This window comes from Nyctibius grandis, chromosome Z (genome assembly GCF_013368605.1).
Source record: "Nyctibius grandis isolate bNycGra1 chromosome Z, bNycGra1.pri, whole genome shotgun sequence".
In the NCBI taxonomy this organism is placed as follows: Eukaryota; Metazoa; Chordata; class Aves; order Nyctibiiformes; family Nyctibiidae; genus Nyctibius; species Nyctibius grandis.
This window is the reverse complement of record NC_090695.1, coordinates 965,892-985,995: the sequence shown is the minus strand read 5'-3', so window position 1 is coordinate 985,995 and position 20,104 is coordinate 965,892. Positions and strand designations below refer to the sequence as shown.

Sequence of the window (20,104 nt, the reverse complement as noted above, 5' to 3'; positions counted from 1 at the left end):
TGTGACCCACTTGATTATTTCGGTTCTCATTGTATATTCTTTTGAGGCGCCTTGTCCGAACGGAAAGAAAATATGTATGCTTACAGGAGCCGTTTGTTTCCCCTTGGCTGGGCAAAATAAGCCCACTTGGCTGGGCAAAATAAGCAGGTATTGCATAAGATACAGGTTGCTTCTGCTCACTGGTCTTGGGGAGGGAGCCACTGACACTCCATCACGTGCCCGTGAGCGACATTATTTGATAAAGCTGGTGTGCCTTCATTTGGCCAGTCTTCCTCTTGGGGCTATGAATAAATACAACATCAAAATACGTGTTCCTCAAGTTTGAGTTGCTGCATGTTTACTAGATAAGAATGAAAAGGTTTGTGGTCAGTAGTTACGTGGACATGGTTTGAAGTAACAGTCGGAGAAATGAAACGCCCTGTCCTGTTGTTTGATGGTCACTCTGCAATGATAATCTGGACTGAAGTGAGTTTTTAAGAGTCAAATACGAAGAACAAATTTGCATTTGTTGTAATTTAAAAGAAAACACGAGTCCAGGATGATTGCCAAAGAAAACAGGAGTCCAGGATGATCTCCAGGTTTCCAGCCTGATGGTACCGGCAGGTCCTGCAGCTGCAGCTGGACCTCCTGGGCATGCGGTGGCCAGTCAGCTCCAGTTGTTGTGGCCATGATCAATGAAAGCTTGGTTTTCCAAAAGCAGAGGGCTAAGGTGGGCTTTTTTAAAGCTTTCTTCTCGTTTGGGTTGTTCCCATCCACACCACTGGGGGTCCATGGAGCTTGTTCAGCCCCGCAGCTCAGCTCCATGGGACCTCTGGTGAGGACAGCGCTGGGACGTGTTGAGGATGGAGAAGCTTGGGGGTTGCCTGTGGTTGTACAACCAGCTCAACCTAAAGGCTGTGGAGAACCAGAGGGGACCTTGGGGCTAGGGGAGTGACCATGGGTTATGGTTGGGCTTGTAGATGCAACCGGCGTGCTAAAAAATCATCTCCTTGCATGCAAACTTTGATCTGGAAACTCAGCAATGGGTTTCGGTACCTGGATCGCCAGGGCAAAGTTTCCAATAATAGACTTGTGCTTTATTTTGCTTTTGATGCAAATCAGCCCCATGTGCCTTAAGGCTTTGGGAGCCAGTACGATCCCTGTGCTCGCCGTGGCGTTGCTGCCCGGCAGCGGCATCATCCCAGCAAAACCAGTCACCGTGCCAATGGGCAGAAAGGTGAGGAGTCAAACTCATGCTAAAATGATATTTCAGCCAGAAAGAGAAAAGGGGGTAAAAAAAATACCCCGACTATGAGTGTGTGAGCGGCCACCTCGTCGTACAATCACAATATCGTTTTTCTGTTTTTTTTTTTTTTTAATGGTTGGCTTAACAATTAAAAGGCTACACTGCGCTTCGGTTTTTCCAGTCTGCTGCATCGTGTGACCCCGGTGACTCCGAGTTAAGCCTCATTATATAATGGCGGGGTGTTTTTTTGGAAAACCTCCATTTAATCCTTTCGGAGCAGAATTTGCTGGTTTTGTTTTCTTTCATATCGTCGTCTCGTTTCCCCCCCCCCGCCTACCCCTTCCCCAGCAGGCGCACGCTGGAGGCGTCAGTCTGGGACCAAGGTCCTTTCTTCCATTCTTTTTTTTTTTTGTCAAATCTGTGGAGAAGGGAAAAAAAAAAAAGGTTTATTTTCGTTTGCTTGGGTTACAGCGCCTTTCCCCGCCGTCGGGGGGAAGGACTACGTGATGTGCAGCAGGTATTTTGTGAATGGAGCACAACCCTGTGACTCCCCGTCGCTCGACCAAAGGGGAAGGAGAAAGAAAAAAAAAAAATAAAAATCACCACCCAGTGACTCCCTCTGACTCGTTTTGGCTGGAAAACTTTTTCAGCGCCGTGGTTCTTAAGCCAGGAGGAAGCTTTCTTCTGGCCCAAGAACAATAAAGGGGTCAGCAGCCTGATCCTCCCTCCTACACCCTCTTCCTTCCATTGTGAGGGGTCTGTGCAAATATCCCAGGCTGCTTCTGCTGGGGCCTGAGTGACCTGAGCCGTACATGTGACATTAAAGAGAGACTCTGCAAACTCAGTGATCCTGAGCTGCAAAAAGGAAAAAAAAAAAATAAATAAAAGCCAAAGTGAGGTCTCCGAGGTGCTGCTCTATTTCTGGTGTAGCGTAGCGCTTGGAGAAGGTACCAGTGGGTGTTTGTCATGGTGGGGAGGGTGAAATCTGTCCCGTTACCATGCATAGGTGCTCCTCCATAATGCCACATCAGCGTCTTCCCCAGTGTCCACTCAGCGACTGGCCAGATCCTCACAGAGGGTAGGTGAGCCCTCATGTCTTGCCAGCCCTTGACCTCCTCCATTTCTCTGGTTGTCCAAGATGGGGGTTTTCTGCTGCTTTCATAGTGCACATGCAAAGCCCGTGTGCCGGTCGTGTATGGTCTCCAGCAAGACAGGGTTGAAGGAGGCATGTCTGCTTGCCATGTTGTGTTTGCTCCAGGGATTGCCCACCATCTGGCAGCACCCAGGTTTTCAAGCCAGCACCTTTAATGACATGCCTGCTACTCCTTGGATGCATATCACGGACCATGAAGGTCTGAGCCAGCAATCCCTGGAGTAGAAGGTCTTTGGAGAAGTGCTATATGGGGCCTGATGCAGAGCAGTGTGCCCACCAGTCCCATCCATCATTAAAGCAGTCTACACCTCTCTGTTGGAGGAGGTTGTACATGGATCAGAGGGCTCCTGTGGTTTCTGTGACATTTCTTGTGAATCCAGAGCAGTCACAAAACTTGCAGACCACGTTGGGTTCTGCTACCATGAATGGTGATACTTTTTCCAGGTGTCAGCTAGCCAGCCTTGGCATTTGGTATCTGCCAAGCTAGATACCACCTGCCTTCCCAAAGGAGAAGGTGGGACCTGTGGCCTTCTATGAGAAGGTGAGTTCAATACAGTTAAGCTGTATCGTGCACTGAAGACCTGTTTCATTTGCCAGAGGGAGGGTGGATGATGCTCATCAAGTTGTAGGAAACCATCTCTATTTTTTCCACTCTTTTTTTGCACAATATCCAGCTAATAGAATGTGTGACCTCCGCTCGCTGTGTTACAGCTTGTTGGACCTTGGCACCAAGCAGTCGCATGAATCATGATGGTGATTTTGCCGTAAGGCTGTTCCTGTCGTTATTATCTCCTTGCCGTGTCGATAACGCTTTGGTGGCGATGGTCAGGATTTCCTCACACTACAGAGCTTTCCTGAAGATCAGCTCTGCGAGCGGTGGAGGAAGTAGCCGATACGAGATTGCTCCTGGCTGCTGAGAACTGGGTGGCCAACTTCAAACGTACGTGCGACCTGACATGATCCGAAGAGCATCGCGGCAGCTCCTCTTTCCCCTCACCCACTTTGTCGGTGCAGGCGAATGTCTGCGTGTGGGACCTTCTCTACTCCAAGGGCTGAAGGAAGACCAAACCTTGCTATGGAAAACTGTCCGAGACCAGGACCTCGTCAAGGGAGGTATGGGGGAGAATGGTCTCATGTCTTTCCTGAAATCCCAAGGTCATGGTGGGAACACTCATGGCCACGGAGAAATTCAGGGTCTCACACCCACCCCCCTTGCAGTGCCACAGTGTTGGGACTACACACACTACGAAGGTCCTTTAGTTGAAAGGAAAACTATTTTTACTTCCATTTATAAATGCTTCGACAAACAGATTTGTCATTTAAACTCATTTTTTTTTACAAATGCCCATGTTTGAAGGTAAAAGCAAGCTGTGAGTTCTTCTTTCAGCCTTAGTATTTTGCTGCTTTTCTCCTAGTCCTGGAGGAGCTTTCCAATCTTTACATACAGCATCTAACTCCAAGATTTCGGTGGTGTTTCCAAGCAGCATAGCTATGCAGGTAATAAATGATAACTACATGGACTACGTTGACCTTGGTGGAGGGCAGGTGAAGCGTGACAGACTTCCAAGATACAGCTCCTTTGCTGCTCTTCCTCATCTAGAAGAGGAAATAGTGCCCAGCTGCCCAGGGCCAGCGAGGCCATGAAAATGTATCACAGGTAGCTCCAAGGGTTGCAAGTGCACATGAGACTGGAACCTGCTGCGTTAGAGGCGGAGCTCCTTGACTACTTGACCATCCTGCCGTTCCTGTCTGAAGTGGAAGTTGATCGCCTTGTTCGGCTTCGTACTTGCCACGTCTTTTCGTGGTGTGATTTGCATACAAGATGGGGTTTGAATTTATTCTGCCAATGCTCAACTTCTGAGAGTTGTTGGTTCGGGAAGGGCAAGGCTGCAGTGCATCAGCTGATGGTCCTGCTCTTCTCCTGGGAGGTCTAAGGTAGCTTTCCTGACGTGAGGCTGGATCAAAAGAGAAGGTGTTTTGGCAGCACAGAAGTCTGTCTTTGTGCTGCAGTGAAAATTAATGATCTAGTGCTCACCTGGAGTGGTTTGCAGTTTGGATGGAGTAATCCAGGCACCTTTCACAGGTGCTTTTCTAAAGGTAGTTGATTATTTAGTGCCCTTGCTACGCGTAGCACAGGCAGCTCAAATGCTCATGTCCTGGTGGGAAGGACTGACCGTTCAGGAGCAGATGATAATGCAGCAGAGGATGGTTAGAAGTGAGTTGGATGAGGACAGATAAGGGATGGGAGTGGGACGTGGTGACAATCCATAAGTCCAATGTCAAGTCTGGGCAAGTTGCTGCTCCTTGATGAGAACAATCCTGTTTCTGGAGGAACCAACAGCGAATCTTCATCTTTTGTGTCCAGGTTTCCAATCTTCTGCACATCTGTTTTGTCCATATCTTCTAAGTCTGGCCTGTGCTGCCTGGTTGGAGTGGTTGCCTGTCTGTGCAGGAGGGCTTTCATTCTGCCAGACCTGCACCCATGCCCACAGCCACCGAGGTCCTACCAAGGGTAGATACAATTGAAATAAAGTAGAAAAGCTCATATGAAAGGGCGTGGAAGGAACAAAAAGAAGTCATGCAGATGTTTGGGGGAGACCTTCAGCCTTTCAGAAGTCGTGTGGCCTCTTGGAATATTCCCCGTTGGGTGCTGCACTTTCCTGTGGGGAAAAGCATGGAAGTTTCATATGGATTTTGTGTTGCCATGGGTCTCTTCTTCCACCATGTGTCCGCCAATAGACTTTTCAGATCTGAACACGTGCAGAGATCCACAGCCAGAAGCCATGTTCAAGGAGACTTCTGCCTTGGGAAATGAGGATGGTGGGAGCTGGGGGTTTCTGCTGGAGCTTTAAGAAGTCTCTCTGGGTTGGGAGCCGTGTACAGTAGGAACAGTCATCAGCCTCATCTTACGTGCGCCTTGTCTCACTGGTTAGGATCGTTTCCCTCGTGGAAACCATCAAGAATTTCCGTTATTTCCTTTCTTGAGGCTTTGTTTGGGTGGGGATTTCTGGAAGGTATTTCACAGGCAGGTATAATTAAAGAAAGACATGCTTTGCCTGGAGGCTAGACAAGGTTTCTTTAAAGCCAAGCCTTTAGCGTGGTGGCAAAACAGAAACCGTTTGTTGCCTGGTCTGATGGAGGGGAGGCTGGGGAAAGGGGGGAGGCTAATCAGCTGGGAATCATCCCAGTTAAACGCCGCACACTGGGGTTAAGGCCCTTATTCAGCAAATCCTTGAAATATGTGCTTAATTTTAAGTCCCCCTGACTTCAATCTGTTTACTCTTGTGCTTAACTTTAAGCATGTGCCTAAGTGCTTGGCTGGCCGAGGGCCAAGGCAAATAGTAGACTTAGGAGCAGATTCGCATCAAGTAAATGCTTTACTGGACTGAAGTCCCATGGGACAGGGGATGCTGTAGCAGGTCTGGGATGATGGAAGGGGACGGTGCTGCGAACCACTAGCATATCCCAGCTCCATTAGGTTATTTGGTGTTGGGTACCACGGGCCTGGGGTTGTGCTCACCGTACGGGGAGCATCCCATCAGTGTAGTGTCTAAACGGGTACCTTAATTTCAGTGTCTGTATTTCACTGTTCTGAAGGCATCAGCCTCACAGGTAACCTTGTGTATATCACAAACACGTCTTGGAAAAAAAATTTTTTCCTCTTAATTGAGAGAGGGGAACATTTTAGTGGAGGAAAATAGCTTTGATTTTATCATCAGAAGAGGAAGGAGAGCAGATTATATGACATGACTAATAAATCTTCATAGGAATTTCCATGGCTGCATTAACACTTACAACAAAAAGGACTCCTGTATTAGCACAAGCTTTTATAATGGCTTTATCTTCTTCTTTCCTGTTCTGAGCTAATTCCTGAAAGCCTTCTTTTAATCCCCCTTTTGCTCATCCAGCCTGGACTTCTTAGAATGGCAAAGGGTTTTTTTTTTTTTTCCTTTATTTTTAATCTATGAATGACAGCTCTTAAAGCTAATAACTGTAGCCATAGCACGCATGAAAATGAAAAGCCACCATCAGAAAACAAGATGTGTGTTTTTTTCGAAAACGCCACTACTAGGGGTTAAGGGAAATCTGCAGCTGGAACAAATACAGCGCTCATCTAACTTCCTCAATAACTCTGCTGGGGGAGCGGGCAGTTGCCAGACGAAGGAAGCGTGGTTAGCCATCGAGGCTTTGAATGCAGCTCCGTTTTCCCCTCAAACCCATGGAATTTATATTAACCTCCAGCTTTTCTTAGCTGGTGGGAATTTTTTTTATTTCTTTTTTTTCTTTGCATGAGGAAGAGCCTTGCTTTTGTTGCTTCAGTTTGTCAGGGGAACGGAGGAGAGGGTTCTGCTCCTCGTGCGGCGTTCTTGCTGGCGAAAGGCCATGGATGTTAAACGAATAATTGTTGGTGTTGATAAGGGGAGAAAGGCTGAGAGTGACAAGTTCAGAGACGCAGGCGTCTGATGACTTGATTTCGGGAAGGGGAGGCTTGAGCCATCCTGGCTGTTCAGGTTGTCTCTGATCCCAGCAGAGATGCAGGCAGGAGGAAGAACCATGTGTGCCTGTAGCATCTTGTACATGGATGTAACTATATACAATGGGCAAAAAGCAATATTCAGGCAAGGATGTCTTAAAACCGCTTTCAGTGAGATACTTGGCTACCTAATTTAAGCTATAGGTAGACCTTTAGGAGAGCTACCCAGGTGAGCAGGCAGTTTAGAGTGGGAGACCTCGTGTCAATCTGCTGGAGGGTAGGAAGGCCCTACAGAGGGATCTGGACAGGTTAGATAGATGGGCCGAGACCAACGGCATGAGGTTCAACAAGAACAAGTGCCGGGTCTTACACTTGGGCCACAACAACCCCCTGCAGCGCTCCAGGCTGGGGGAAGAGTGGTTGGAAAGCGGCCCGGCGGAAAGAGACCTGAGGGTGCTGATGGACAGGCGGCTAAACATGACCAGCAGTGTGCCCAGGTGGCTAAGAAGGCAAATGGCATCCTGGCCTCTCTTAGGACTAGTGTAGCCAGCCGGTCTAGGGAAGTGATCGTCCCTCTCTACTCGGCACTGGTGAGGCTGCACCTTGAATCTTGTGTCCAGTTGTGGGCCCCACACTTCAAGAGAGATGTTGAGGTGTTGGAGCAAGTGCAGAGGAGGGCGACCAAGCTGGTGAAGAGTCTGGAGGGTCTGAGCTACGAGGAACAGCTGAGGGAGCTGGGTTGTTTAGCCTGGAGAAGAGGAGGCTCAGAGGTGACCTTATTGCAGTCTACAACTACCTGAAGGGAGGTTGTAGCGCAGTGGGAGTCGGCCTCTTCTCCCGGGCAACTAGCAATAGGACAACAGGACATAGCCTCAAGCTTTGCCAGGGGAGGGTCAGGTTGGCCATTAGGAAGCATTTCTTCTCAGAAGGAGTCATTAGCCATTGGAATGGGCTGCCCAGGGAGGTGGTGGAGTCACCATCTCTGGATGTGTTTAAGAAAAGCCTGGACATGGCACTTAGTGCCATGGTCTAGTTGCCGTGGTGGTGTCAGGGCAACGGTTGGACTCGATGATCCCAGAGGTCTCTTCCAACCTGATTGATTCTGTGATTCTGTGAGAAAGGAGCTAAAAAAGCCCCAGCAAGGAAGGGGAACGTGACCCGAAACATCCCAGTAAGCAAGGTCTTTGGTGCTGGTCGCTTGGCACATGAAAACATCCAGGAGTTGGGTTGTTTTGTTGAGTTTTGGTGCTGGTTCTTCTTTGTCCCTGCTTGGTTCTGATGAAAGTGCATCCTCTTGGCCAATGTGAAATGAAGTGAAGGGGCTTCACCCAGCTCCTGACAGTCATCACAAAAGCAGTCATAACGCATGCTTTCACCGGTGGGAAAGCTGATGTTTGAATGATGCCTGTGTCTTTGGAGTTGTCATGGTTGAGGTTCAGCCTTTGCAGGACATGGGAGAGCAGATACAGCCAGCTTGCCGCCTGTCCTATAGAGACTTTTGGACAAAAAAGCAGTTTTTCAGGATTTTTTTTTTGGTGGAAATGCCAGATCCATTTCCAAATGTCACATTTGGAGACTGCTGTAAAGCAGCTACAAACTTGTTTTTCTTACTCGTCCTCATTTTATTGTTTGAACTAGTCCATGGCTCCCAGAGGTCTGCAAAGCACCGGTGAAAAACCACCAGTGTAATTAATATATGATGTGATATGATTGATACTCTGTGGCAAGTGCACAATGTTTTCTGTGCTTATCCCTGCATTAAAACCCGTTACAGCAGGAGGGGTCTTAGTGCTCAATGCATAAAAGGAAAATCCTGGGAGGGAACAGACGGACACTCAAGGAGCGGTTTCTTCCACGCAGGTACCAACTGCCAATAACCTGGCAAGGAGAAAGTCAAGCCCTTGTGTTGCACAGCCCACACTCCTGAAAAGGAATGGGACTTTTCAAAGGGAAGAATGAGGCTTTTATAGGATTAAATTGGCGTTTGCACATTGGGGTATTTTCCGAGCTGGGGTGGCTGCGACATGGGATCCTTGCTTGCTCTCTCTGGGCTGAGCTAGACTAAGCAGAGACTTCAGAAAGGAGAAAAAGTTCTTTGTGGGATATTCCCAGGGAAAATGTGTTGGCTGTGGCTTCAGCCAACTGCAAACAGGAATATCTGTTGTGTGAAAATGTTTCCAGCACAATACAAGGGGTTTGGAGGAGGAAAAGACGGTGATATTCTGCACAGCTTCCTTCAGTCATGAAGGTCTACAAGAAAGGTCTGCTGGTGGACCAAGAGGGGCTGCCACCACCATGACCCCATTAAATCTGATGGCAAAATTCCCTTTGGCTTTGGTGGCGCAACGTATGGATCACAGCGATATGGATCATGGCAAAAAATGCTCGTTGACTTATTAACTATTGCCTGCGATCTTAGGGTGTTGCGAAACTTCCTGCACTTGGAAGGCCTCCAATGGGAAGTGCCAAGGTCTGAGCGGTGAGAAAGTTCTCCTAGCGCCTCTGGATTTACCCACGTTGAAAGAAAAGAGAAGCCACATCTTGTTTGTAAGGTTATGAAGTTCTCACTCTGTAAATAAGGGGTTTCATCGCTGTTAGGCTGTACCAACTCCTGGGAGCTTGCATGAGCTGGAGCTCCTATGGGCTGAAACTCTGGTCCACCCAAGAGGAGAAGGTTTGCGGGGGCTTGGTTCTGGGGGATGGCACAAATACACATGAAAAACATGTAATCTTTTATTAATAACAAGAGTGAAATGAAAATAGACTTGGATATAGCCCTTACCTTGTGCTGAGAGGTTCGAGGTGAGCACGCCCAGCCAGAGAAGGCTGTACCGACACTGGGGATTGCGCAGAGGTTCAACAGATCCTCCAACTTAGAGGGTGACCTGGGCTCTGGTCCCAAAGTCCCTGATGTCCTATGGGGTCTGTTTATAGGTCACCTTAAAAAATCATCGGGGAGGTCCCTATTCTGCCTGCAGGTTGCTTCCTCATGACAGCGTCCACCACGATGGCACAATGGGGAGGTGTTGAGGGTGGACGGAGAACGAAGGGTCCTGCTGCCATCTCACCTGCCTGCTTCGTCTCGGCTGGAGAGCCATGGTCAGATGGCACATCGAGGTGTGCGAATGTGGGGTGGTAGGCTTTGAAGGGGACAAGAGACGGGGAAAACCAGACTGAGGAATGTGAAAAATATAGAGGAAAAGTGTTATTTTAAAGAAATGCGAGGTCCCAGAGGGGCTGAAATAACTTGAGTTACAAATATTCCCATAGCAACCTCATAACACTGTAAGTCCCAGCTAAAGCAATTCCTCCCTCACCCCCAAACTAGCACAAGCTGAGCAAAGTGTGGGAAAAGCTTTTCAGAGCGGCGCAGCCTTTTCTCAGGATGAGCCTGGGCTACCTGGGCAGACCTCAAACCAAATACCAGGTGTGGTGCCTCCTGATCGCCAGTGATGTGGGTGGTATTTATTCCCAATATTAGCTGCAAAAGGCTCCCTTTTCCAGGGAAAAACAGGCCCAACACTGTTTATTTTAATGATTCTTTAAATATTCTGCATTTAAGGACTCCAAGCAACGGTGTGGTTATATCTGTATTTACTGGATAAATGTATTTATTTGTGGATGGGACTCTTCACTGCTGACAGTAAGGTTTGTTTTTAAGCCTGACCGGGGTAGAGGAAATACATACAAATAAACAATAAACCTAAACAACACTAAAATAACATCAGTTAAAACAATTAGAGTTACTTCCACTCGTGAAGTATTGTTCCCATTTTGCTATAACATGGGAAAAAGCTCCGTTTCCTAAGTCGGCTCGTAACCGATTTTGGATTTGCGGATTCTTGTAACAAAAGGGGATTTCTTTTGTCTGTTATTTATACTCTTCCTATGGCACCGCGTGTCCGTGTGTCTGGAGCACCGTGTTTCAATGCAGCAGCGTTTCCAGCCTGTCCCCATCTCAGCGGCTTAGCCGGGACTTGGTGGCACTGGTTGGGCTTTTCTTCCTGCCCAACATGGTTGTACTGATACGCGTGTGTGTGTTTGCAGAGGCAGTTCCTCCTAGGAGACTTTGTCCTGGATTTTAAAGTTTTATTATCTCTGAATTATGTATAATTCAGGAGCTTAGGGGCCAAGAGTTAAAAATAGACCCCGGAAAACTCGCTGTCAGTAATCAGCAGAAGGCATTCAGGAAGGTTCAGGATGCATTTCACTTGGGATGCTTTGCCTAATTATTCTAATGCTTTAATTGCATTTGCATCCTTCACCCCACACGGGGAGTTTCACGCTGGGTTGTTCTGCCATTCTCTGTGTCTTTTGTTTCATCCTGGAGATGGCTGCAGAGGGATGAGGTGGGGCAGCTGCCACCAAGTATTTAAAGCCACCAATATTTAATGCCATTTTAAATGCTGTCTTCCCTCTAGCTGGGTGTCCTCTCTCTGCCAGGAGCCAATGGCGATGGGAAGATAAGGGTCTAAATGATGCTTCTTTGGGTCTGGGACTGCATGTGTAGAGTCTTTAATTCTTTAAAACGCCCACCATTTCGTGAGAGGGGACGTACAGACCAGCATTAATGCTCAGCAAGTGGGGATCCGGGAGGTTGCGTCCTTGGGGCAAAGAGGGAGGGCAGAGCCCTATAGGGAATAGTGCTGGTGTTTTTAATGATAACTGAAGAGTCGTGTTTAGCTGTGACAGTCCTGGTCACCATCACAGCCATCACTCCTCTGTGCCCCTGCCCTTTTTTTTTGGGAAAGTCTTCTCCGAGGTGCTCATCACCAAGGCACACGTGCTGCAGCTACACGTTCAGCGTCTGCTGGCGATGTACAATTTATGGTGTGCTCCCCAAAGATGCAGTTAATCAGGAAATCCTCCAAACCGAGGCATCTCCCAAGAAACAACTTCCTATGCCTCCTTGTGAGGCATGTTGCGCCATACCACGATTCATCGGGCAAGCACGTCCTACTGTCAAGGTCCCACGGGAGCATCCCTCCTCCGCTGTGGGGCTTGTCGGATCAGTGGTGGCAAAGCTGGAGGAGTTTTGCTCCTTTTCCAGCTCCTGGGTGGCTGGAAACTAAGTCCTCTTTGCCAACCCTATAGTTTAATTGAGCCCTGGCTCCAATAATTGAGGTCAAAGAAAGCATCCTTCGAGGTGGCCAGGACCTGTGTGTGCTGTGTTGTGGGTGAGGAGTAATGGGAGAGCCACAACCGTGAAGTGCTGTAAGGATTTACCTGCCTTTTATCTTGGGTGAGGAGTATTTTGTAAAATGCTGCACTTTCTATTCAATTAATGTTGAGCACCAACTGATTCCTTATTCAGAAGCAACAATTATTGTAAGCACCTTCCAGGAAAAATGAATAGCTTGCAATTTGAAGGAACAGATTTATCACTTAAATTTTAACAGAGAGGAAATCATTTCCAGGCGGCTTCCTGACATTGTTTGGTATTCTTCCATGGCTTCCAAAGCAGGTCAAGGCTTTGGTTTGTGCCTCAGCCCACTCCTTTCAAGAGGTAAAAAATTCCGCTCGTGTAAGAGAGGAGAGCGGGTGGCAGACCAGTGCCATGGGAGTTCTTGGAAGGGCAAGAGGCAACAGCAAGTGGTCTCCAAGGAGATGGCTCTGCTGGAAGTGGCCACAGGACTTATGTGTGTTGATAAATGCTGGCCTCGGGTGGGTAGAGGTGATGGGGATGATGCTGGCGGGGAGGTAGCGGTGCCTTTGCCGTGTTTTTCATGTGCAATTGGAGGCTGGGATGGTTGTACTGAGAGTATTGGCACGTTCAACCCCATAGGCACCACGAGTGTGGGACTGGCACAATAAAAGTTAAATGTATCTGCAGGTCTGTGCTGTCCTGGACTTTCCTGCCACACACGATCCATCCTATAGTCAGATGAAAGCCTTATCATGGGGTGTTGCAAATCACTGGGTTGGTTGCTGCGGATCATTTCTGGAACCACAATATATTTATTTTTTTACACTCCCTCCAACCTCGGTATTTCTGTTGTTGCCTTTGTGCGGGCAAATGGGGCATCTTTGGGGCTGCTGTGAACCCAGCCCCACCTCACCTTTCCTGCCTCCCCAAGAAAATAAATCCCACCCTGAACTTCGTGTGCAATAAAACCGAGTGAAACTCCCAGTGCCTAATAACCCGTTTGTTCGGTTCAGGCCTTCTGCAACCATTTGTTTAAGATAAGCAAGGGTGGAGATATTTCTTGATGGCACAAAAGGCTCTTGAGATAAAGCTCATGCAGACTGATCCTGCAGTCTGGCCGGATCATTTCTTTTCCTTCTCTCATCACCCCACTGTTGGGTTTTTCCATCAGCCCAGTTGCTTTTCTCAACCTTTTGTTTGCTCTTGGGGTTTCAGTGTTGCTGTTTGGCATTCAGGCATCTTCACCTGCTTGACCATCACGGGCTGGAAGCGTTTCTGCTGCATGGGGAACGTCTATGGAAGAGGCTGAATGAGTGGGTAAGAGTGAAGACAGTCACTTTGTGGGGTGAGGTTTCACATCTGAAAGTCAAGCTGTGTTAGACATGAAGACCATGAGGATGAAGCAATGAACCCCAACTTCTCGTAGCCCCTAGTGTCTGTGTGAAACGCCCATGAATTTGGCCACCCCAGGCAACAGTTGCACTTGAGATGTGGAGAAGAGGAGGGAAAGGAAGGAAGGTGCAGCTTGGTCCCAAATAGGACCATCCTTTTTGTAAGGCAGTTGTTGTCAGAGACCGAAGGAGTCCCTGGGATTTGCTACCTAAGGGTGGTCACTCGTTTCTGCTTATCTCCTTGTGATTTGCCCTGTGATTTCCCATCACCAGTAAAAGAGGCAAAGCTGCTGCCTCCTTCCAGCTTCTTCAGCTGATGCTGCTGCAGAGGAGGCATGAGAAAAACGATAGCAAAACTCTTGCTCATAGCAGGGTAGCTCTAAAACCAACCATTTCCCTCCTCTGGTCCTGCCCCTCTTCCTCATGTCCCCCCCAGGCCAGTACCCTGCAGGTTACTGGGCTGAGATGTGGAGTGGGATGGCTCGGGAGAGGGATGTTGCTGGGGAGTGGCAGGTATGGGTGAGGGGAGAGGTGGAGGCCTTTGGGTTGCTGCAGATTGCCAACGAGATCTTGAAAGCTTTTTATTTGTTCTTTCATTAAACTTTGATGTAAATGGGTCTGGGGCAGCAGAGAGGCAGCTGCTGGCTCTCTGGATTCCCACAGGCAGGTGGACGGGGTTGAGGGTTGGGCAGACACCTTCGTTAGGAAGGTAAAGCACAAAAAAAGTGCGCATGGGCGTCAGACCCACTCCCCTCTGCTGTTTGCAGCAATTTCAGTAGATGACAGATTTCCCTTGGCACATGCTAGCTGCCCACATGACGGTCACCTAAGCTTGCCAGACATCACCTTCCCTTCTCCAAGAGCTGCATTTTCTAAAAATGAATGTGCACATCACAACATAGCTGATCTCTAGAGGACCGGCCCGGAGAGCAGACCAGTCCTGAACGCCCCTTCTTTTCCAGAGCTTTTGGCCTTTGTTATTGGAGCGTGCATGTTTATGATTTAAACTTGACATACGCGTACATGCATTAGAAGTCCCATGGGCTTCTCAGGTTCAGCTCCAAGCTCCCCACCATGTAAACCACAGAGTGTTTAGCTCCAAAATTGAAAATGACCCCTATTAGCGATCCTTCCTGAGACCATGGGCTCCTTGTTCTTTGCTTTTCCCACACCCCTCGCTTCCAGAACCAGCAGCACTAAATGTTGGTTTGTAACATTCTCCTCCAGCCACCTGCGAATAAATATCAAAATAAAACCAACGTGGGAGAGAGACCAAATGTGATTTTGCTGCGCACTGAGAAGTTGCAAACCTACCTATGAAAACCATGAGCACCTGGGCTTGATGGCATCTTCTGGCCCAAGCAGGAGCAAAAACCATCCCTCTTTTGTAGGTCTTCTTGTAGACCCATTGCGGAGCAGAGAGTGGTCTTCTGCCTTGCAAGACATTTCCCTTTGGCTCCGTTCAGGCATTTCAGCTTCATGAAGAGTGTGTCCACTGAAAAATGGAAGAGCTGCATTTCAGATCCAGGTCATCCTTAGCAAGCCAGCTCTATTGAAGGCACTTCCATTGCTGTCGTGTGTGACCCATGGCAGGGAGTAGCCTGCAGACAAACCCAAGAGCTATATCATCAAGGTGCTCACTGTGCCCTTGGGACTCTGGCCTGTCCCCACACACCCAGCACCTTCAGTCTTCTCCAGCCACTCCACCCTTCTTGCAAGTTGCTGATGTTTCCTTTTACATCAGCTTGCTGCACAAAAATGTCGACTTCTCTCCCTTCCTTATTTAGCTCTGTTTAGGCACCAAAATAGGCAAGAGTAGGGATCGGTGACTGTTTTTTTCCAAAACATTGTCTCATGGCTAAGACTAAGGAAGGGAACTGCTTGGCTGGAGAAGGGTGATGCTTGATTTTTCCAATGGGGACACGAAGTTCTCCTCTGTTCAGGCACAGGCAGTGTCCAGGAGTGCCACTTTGATTATGAGCCTTATTCCCATGTAATTAATCCATCTCTCACCTTGATGCTGTCTGCTGCTGGTGGGCAGAGGTCAGAGGAAGCACAAGGATGCTCTGCAAGGAGGACATGCAGCAATGCACCACCATACATATGGTTTCTAGTTGAAAAGAGCAGAAAGGCAGCTCCTGAGACTTTAATCATAGAATCACAGACTGGTTTGAGTTGGAAGGGACCTTAAAGATCATCTAGTTCCAACCTCCTGCCAGAGGCAGGGACACCTTCCAGTAGACCAGGTTGCTCCAAGCCCCATCCAACGTGGCCTTGAACACTGCCAGGGAGGGGGCAGCCACAGCTTCTCTGGGCAACCTGGGCCAGTGTCTCACCACCCTCACAGCAAAGAATTTCTTCCTGGTATCTCATCTAAATCTCCCCTCTTTCAGTTTAAAACCATTGCCACTTGTCCTATCACTCCATGCCCTTGTAAAAACCCCTCTCCAGCTTTCCTGTAGCCCCTTCAGGTACTGGAAGGTGCTAGAAGGTGTCCCCAGAGCCTTCTCTTCTCCAGGCTGAAGAGCCCCAACTTTTTCCGCCTGTCTTCGTAGGAGAGGTGCTTAATGAAGGCTTCACATTGAGGAAATCGATGCTTTAGGTCCTTGTGTTCTGCAGAGATAGATACTTTCATTTTTCCGAGGTAATTGTATTTGCACATGTGTCTGCAATGCAGCTTAAATTCTTAAGAATACCCCAAGCTTTAGCGTGTTGCGGTAGTACAACATTTGGAAACAATCTCACCAAGTACTGTACTATTTTTAGCCTGATTTCCTAAACTAGTACAGCTGATGTGATTGGGCTGTGTGTGTCTGCTCCCTCCCTTCCTTTTCCCATTTGCTTTGATTCCCATTGGCCAATTTCAAGCAAGTTTTCAGAGGAACAGAGATCTTGGAGATATTAAGCTCCTCCTGTGCATTCAGTGAAAATAAGTGATTGGGGGAATAAGTGAGGAGGAAGAGTCAAACCACAGCCCTCAGTAATGAAGAAGGTTCATTATGATTTTAAGCTGTTAGACATCAAAGATTCCACACAGAATTAACCATGAGATGTTTGGCTGCAGGAGAAGCCCAAGTCAGACCTGGTTAGCCAGGTGATGACCCAACCACAGCCCCAGGATAGCAGATTGCCAGCTTTCCCTGCTCCCAAACTCTCTTATTAGTCAAAGATGGGCTATGTTTGAGCAGTGAGATGAGATCTAGGGAGCATGAGGAGAGCTCTTTCTGGTGCTGGGTGCAGGGACATGAGCAGAGGACCGCAGAACAACGTGCATCGCTGAGGAGATCCTTGCTGGGTGAGCAGATCTGCAAGAAAGCTGAGGCAACTTCATGTAACGATGGCACCTGTACCGTTGCTGTGAGGGATCATGTAGGATGCTGTGGCTAGTGTGGCACCTCTGGGTGTTAAGGGGTTTTTAGTGGGAGAGAAGGATAATTTGGTCACTGAGAGTAGGTACTGGTCTTGAACATGCTTTCTAAAACCATGTGATCATGACACGTCCCATTTTCTCTGGAAGAGTTAAAAGTGAAGAAGAAAGTTAAAAGGGAAACTACCTTCTCAGGAAGCACACTTCAAGACTGCAGCCAAAGCAAGGTTCAACTGGGGACGTGCAAGGCAGCAGCAGGACTTACCCAAGGGCTTGGTGAGTTCATTGCTTGAAGTCTCGAAGAGCGAAGGTCTCTGAAGTGGAAGGCTCCAGCTGCCATGGGAGCTGTAGGGTTGCTGCAGTAGCAGTTTCTCCAGGCTCTTTGCAGATGGCCAGGATGGATGGTCACAGTAAACCTCGTTGGTCTTGGACTTGAGGATACCTTCTCTGATCCGCAAGCCTTTCTCCTCTTTACATCTTCCACCAGAGGAACTCAAAATATTATTATCTCAGTAACCGCTACTATAATTAACAGTCTTTCTAACGCTCTTCAGAGAGAGAGAGACACTTTTTTTGTAAGTCGGTGTGTTATGTTGCCATGCCAATGTGACAAAGCTGCTCCTCAGTGTGTTCCCACCCAGCCCTTGCTCTTGCCCAGGCTGCTCCCTCGTGGCCCCTTGCACATGGTGATTCACCAGCAGTGGCTGGAGCTTGGAGGCTAAGACAGATTGCGATGGAAATAAAAGGAGCGACTTTTACAGGGCTTTTATTGCCAGCCTGGGAAGTACAATACTGCATAAATAAAAATCATTATGGTTATGACAGCTCTCTAGTCCCTGGAAAATAAATAATACTTTGCACTTACGTAGCACCTTTCGTCCAGGAACCTCAGAGCTCTTTGCTCACGTTAATGAAGCCTCACGATGCCCATAGTAGGACGGTAACTACAGCATCCCTCTTATCAGATAAACATACCGAGTCGGAGAGTCGGCACCTTCAGTGGAGAGAGGACAAGGCAGCAGCTTGAGTTACGCACAGCTCTTTCACTGACGTGACCGGGGCAGATCATTTAATGTCCTTGTCACCTCAGTTTGCAGTAGGTGGATGCCACCCGTCCCTTCCCCAGAGGCGGCAGGGGTTGACTAGCTCATGGTGCGCAGGCACAGCAAGGTGCTCATGGCACAGTCGTTGGCTTGCTAATGGTGGGGGGAGCACAGCCCCAACAGACCAGCCAGCTGTGGCTCGTGTTTGCTTACTCCAGTATCTTCAAAATGCTGCTGAGCATCGTCCCCCATTCTTACAGCTGGGTTTTAGATAAATAAATAAATGCGAAGGAAACAAGCCAATGAAAGTGGATGGTTTAGGTGCGGCAGTGTCAGTGGTGTCATGTGTAACGTAGGTGAATTCCCTATAGATGGTGCAGATCCACCTATACATGGTGCAGTTATTTGCCCCATGTGGTTTCTCCCATGCAGAAATCGCAGATAACTCCATTCCCTGCTCATTGCAACGGCTCTGAGAGGGTACAACAAGTCTGTGGATTTCCAGACCTGCTTCGATGAGGTCTGAGATGTTGTAAGGATGTTTGCATGAGAACTGTTTCTTTTATCAGGCTCGCAACGTAGAGTGTACAGCTCTGTCTCACTCTGCCCACTTTCCATATCGATGCCTCCTGTTATCTTGGAGCTGATCGTTGCTTTTCCCTCTGTTTTACAGGGTTACCATCCGTTGCCTCATGAAGCTGAAATCGCACACACCAAAAAACTGTTCAGAAGGAGGAGAAACGACCGGAGGTAGGTGAAACCTCTTTAATGTTTTTTTTTTGATCTTCTCTTCTTCTTCCCCCACTGTCTCCTGGAGTGTCTTTGGACAATACTGCTGTTTAGCAGCTTCCAGCTTTGAGTTAATGCATAAACCTTTATTTGAGCACTAACGTCCTGAAAATGCAGAGTCTGTCCATCCCCCTGGTTTGTCTTTTAAATATGAGTATTGCTCCAGGAGTATCTTAAGGACCTCTTCTTCCCCTTATTGCAGCATAGCAGATCCTCCCCACTTGTATTAGAAGAGGCAGCGGGAAAGGTATTACCTGTAAAAGCTTTGAGTCCTTGCAACTTGCTTCCTCTCTTGCGATTGAAAAGCAAAATTCACTGGCTTTCAGGTTCTACTGCAAAGTGGGTGTGGTTGAGAGGGGTTTGCAGCCAGCCTTTGGATGCCTGTCTGCCTGGAGGAGGGGATGTGCTAAATAGGCAGCTGAGTTCCTGCGGCATTGGTGATTTCAACCCGTGGAGTTAATTTAATTGGGTCAATTGGATATTTAATTGTGTACATTGAATATTTAATTATATGAGGGCATCTAGAGTCCTTTATAGGAATTGTGACTATGGTTACATGTGAAAATAAGTGGGGAATAATGGAGTTAGTTGTACATGCAGCTTTATTTCTGCCGATGTGTTCCGTTGTGGCTGCGACAACACAACTGGGGCAATAAAGCTTTACTAAAACCAGGAGTTTGCAAGGTTGGTGTTACTGAACAGGAGAAAAGTGGCCAATGTTTTCTCCTAGAGTGATCTGAAATCTGTGTCTGAGCTCTGATGCCTCATGGGGGGATTTTCAGGAGAGTCCTACAGACACCTGTAGTAGTCGTTGGAGTGTGTCAACAAATCTCCCCATCACTTCTCGACTCGTGAACAGCCATGATGCAGTTAGCTCCGTGCTTGGTTTGGTTTTCCCAGATTTTACCAGGCAACTAAAAAACAGCTGAAAGAGTTTGCTCAGGCATCCTAGAATCATTTTTCTGTGGCCAGGGTGGTTCATCGCAGCAAACTCCATTTTCTCTCCTCTTTGGGTCTCCCTCCTTTTTCCCTGTGTGCAATTTAAAAGGCAATTTAGTCTTGTGATTTTCTGGGGGGAGGAGGGGAAGGTCTTGTTTCAGCTGGGTTGCAGCCCTGTGATCACCAAAACATGGTTAAAACCAAGCTGATGTCTGCTTGTGTTGCAAGAGTGAGCTCGGTGGGCTTTCTCCCAGCGCTGAGCTGGGCTCCCTGAGGAATCACAGCAGAGGTTGGAGCATCCTGCTCCCATCCCAGCTCACCGAGCGGGTCTTCCTCTGTCATCCAAAGTGTGCATGATGCTGCAGGAAAGGAGACCTGCAGAGCCAAGGGGTCTTCTGCCTGAAGCCCCGTGCCCAAAGCTGCGCTGGACCAGAGCCGTGGAACTGCGCGTTGGTTCTTCCCTCCCATCCAAAAAAACAGCTGGTCTGAGGGATCACGCCAGACGTGTATTTCTATTTCTTTTTCTTTCTGGTCCCTTCAGATAAACCATCAGCAGACAGGAGCATTCAGCGCTCCA

The 20,104-nt window shown here is 48.2% G+C and overlaps 1 protein-coding gene across 4 annotated transcripts in view; it reads left to right on the top strand.

Moving 5' to 3' along the window:
• Window positions 1-20,104, top strand: part of CTIF (cap binding complex dependent translation initiation factor) — a 151,586-nt gene that overhangs the window by 61,787 nt on the left and 69,695 nt on the right. For all 4 annotated transcript variants that reach the window (XM_068423649.1, XM_068423648.1, XM_068423647.1 and 1 more), the window contains one exon: window positions 18,473-18,549. In XM_068423649.1, the coding sequence (XP_068279750.1) occupies window positions 18,473-18,549 (77 nt within the window). The remainder of the gene's footprint in view (window positions 1-18,472; window positions 18,550-20,104) is intronic.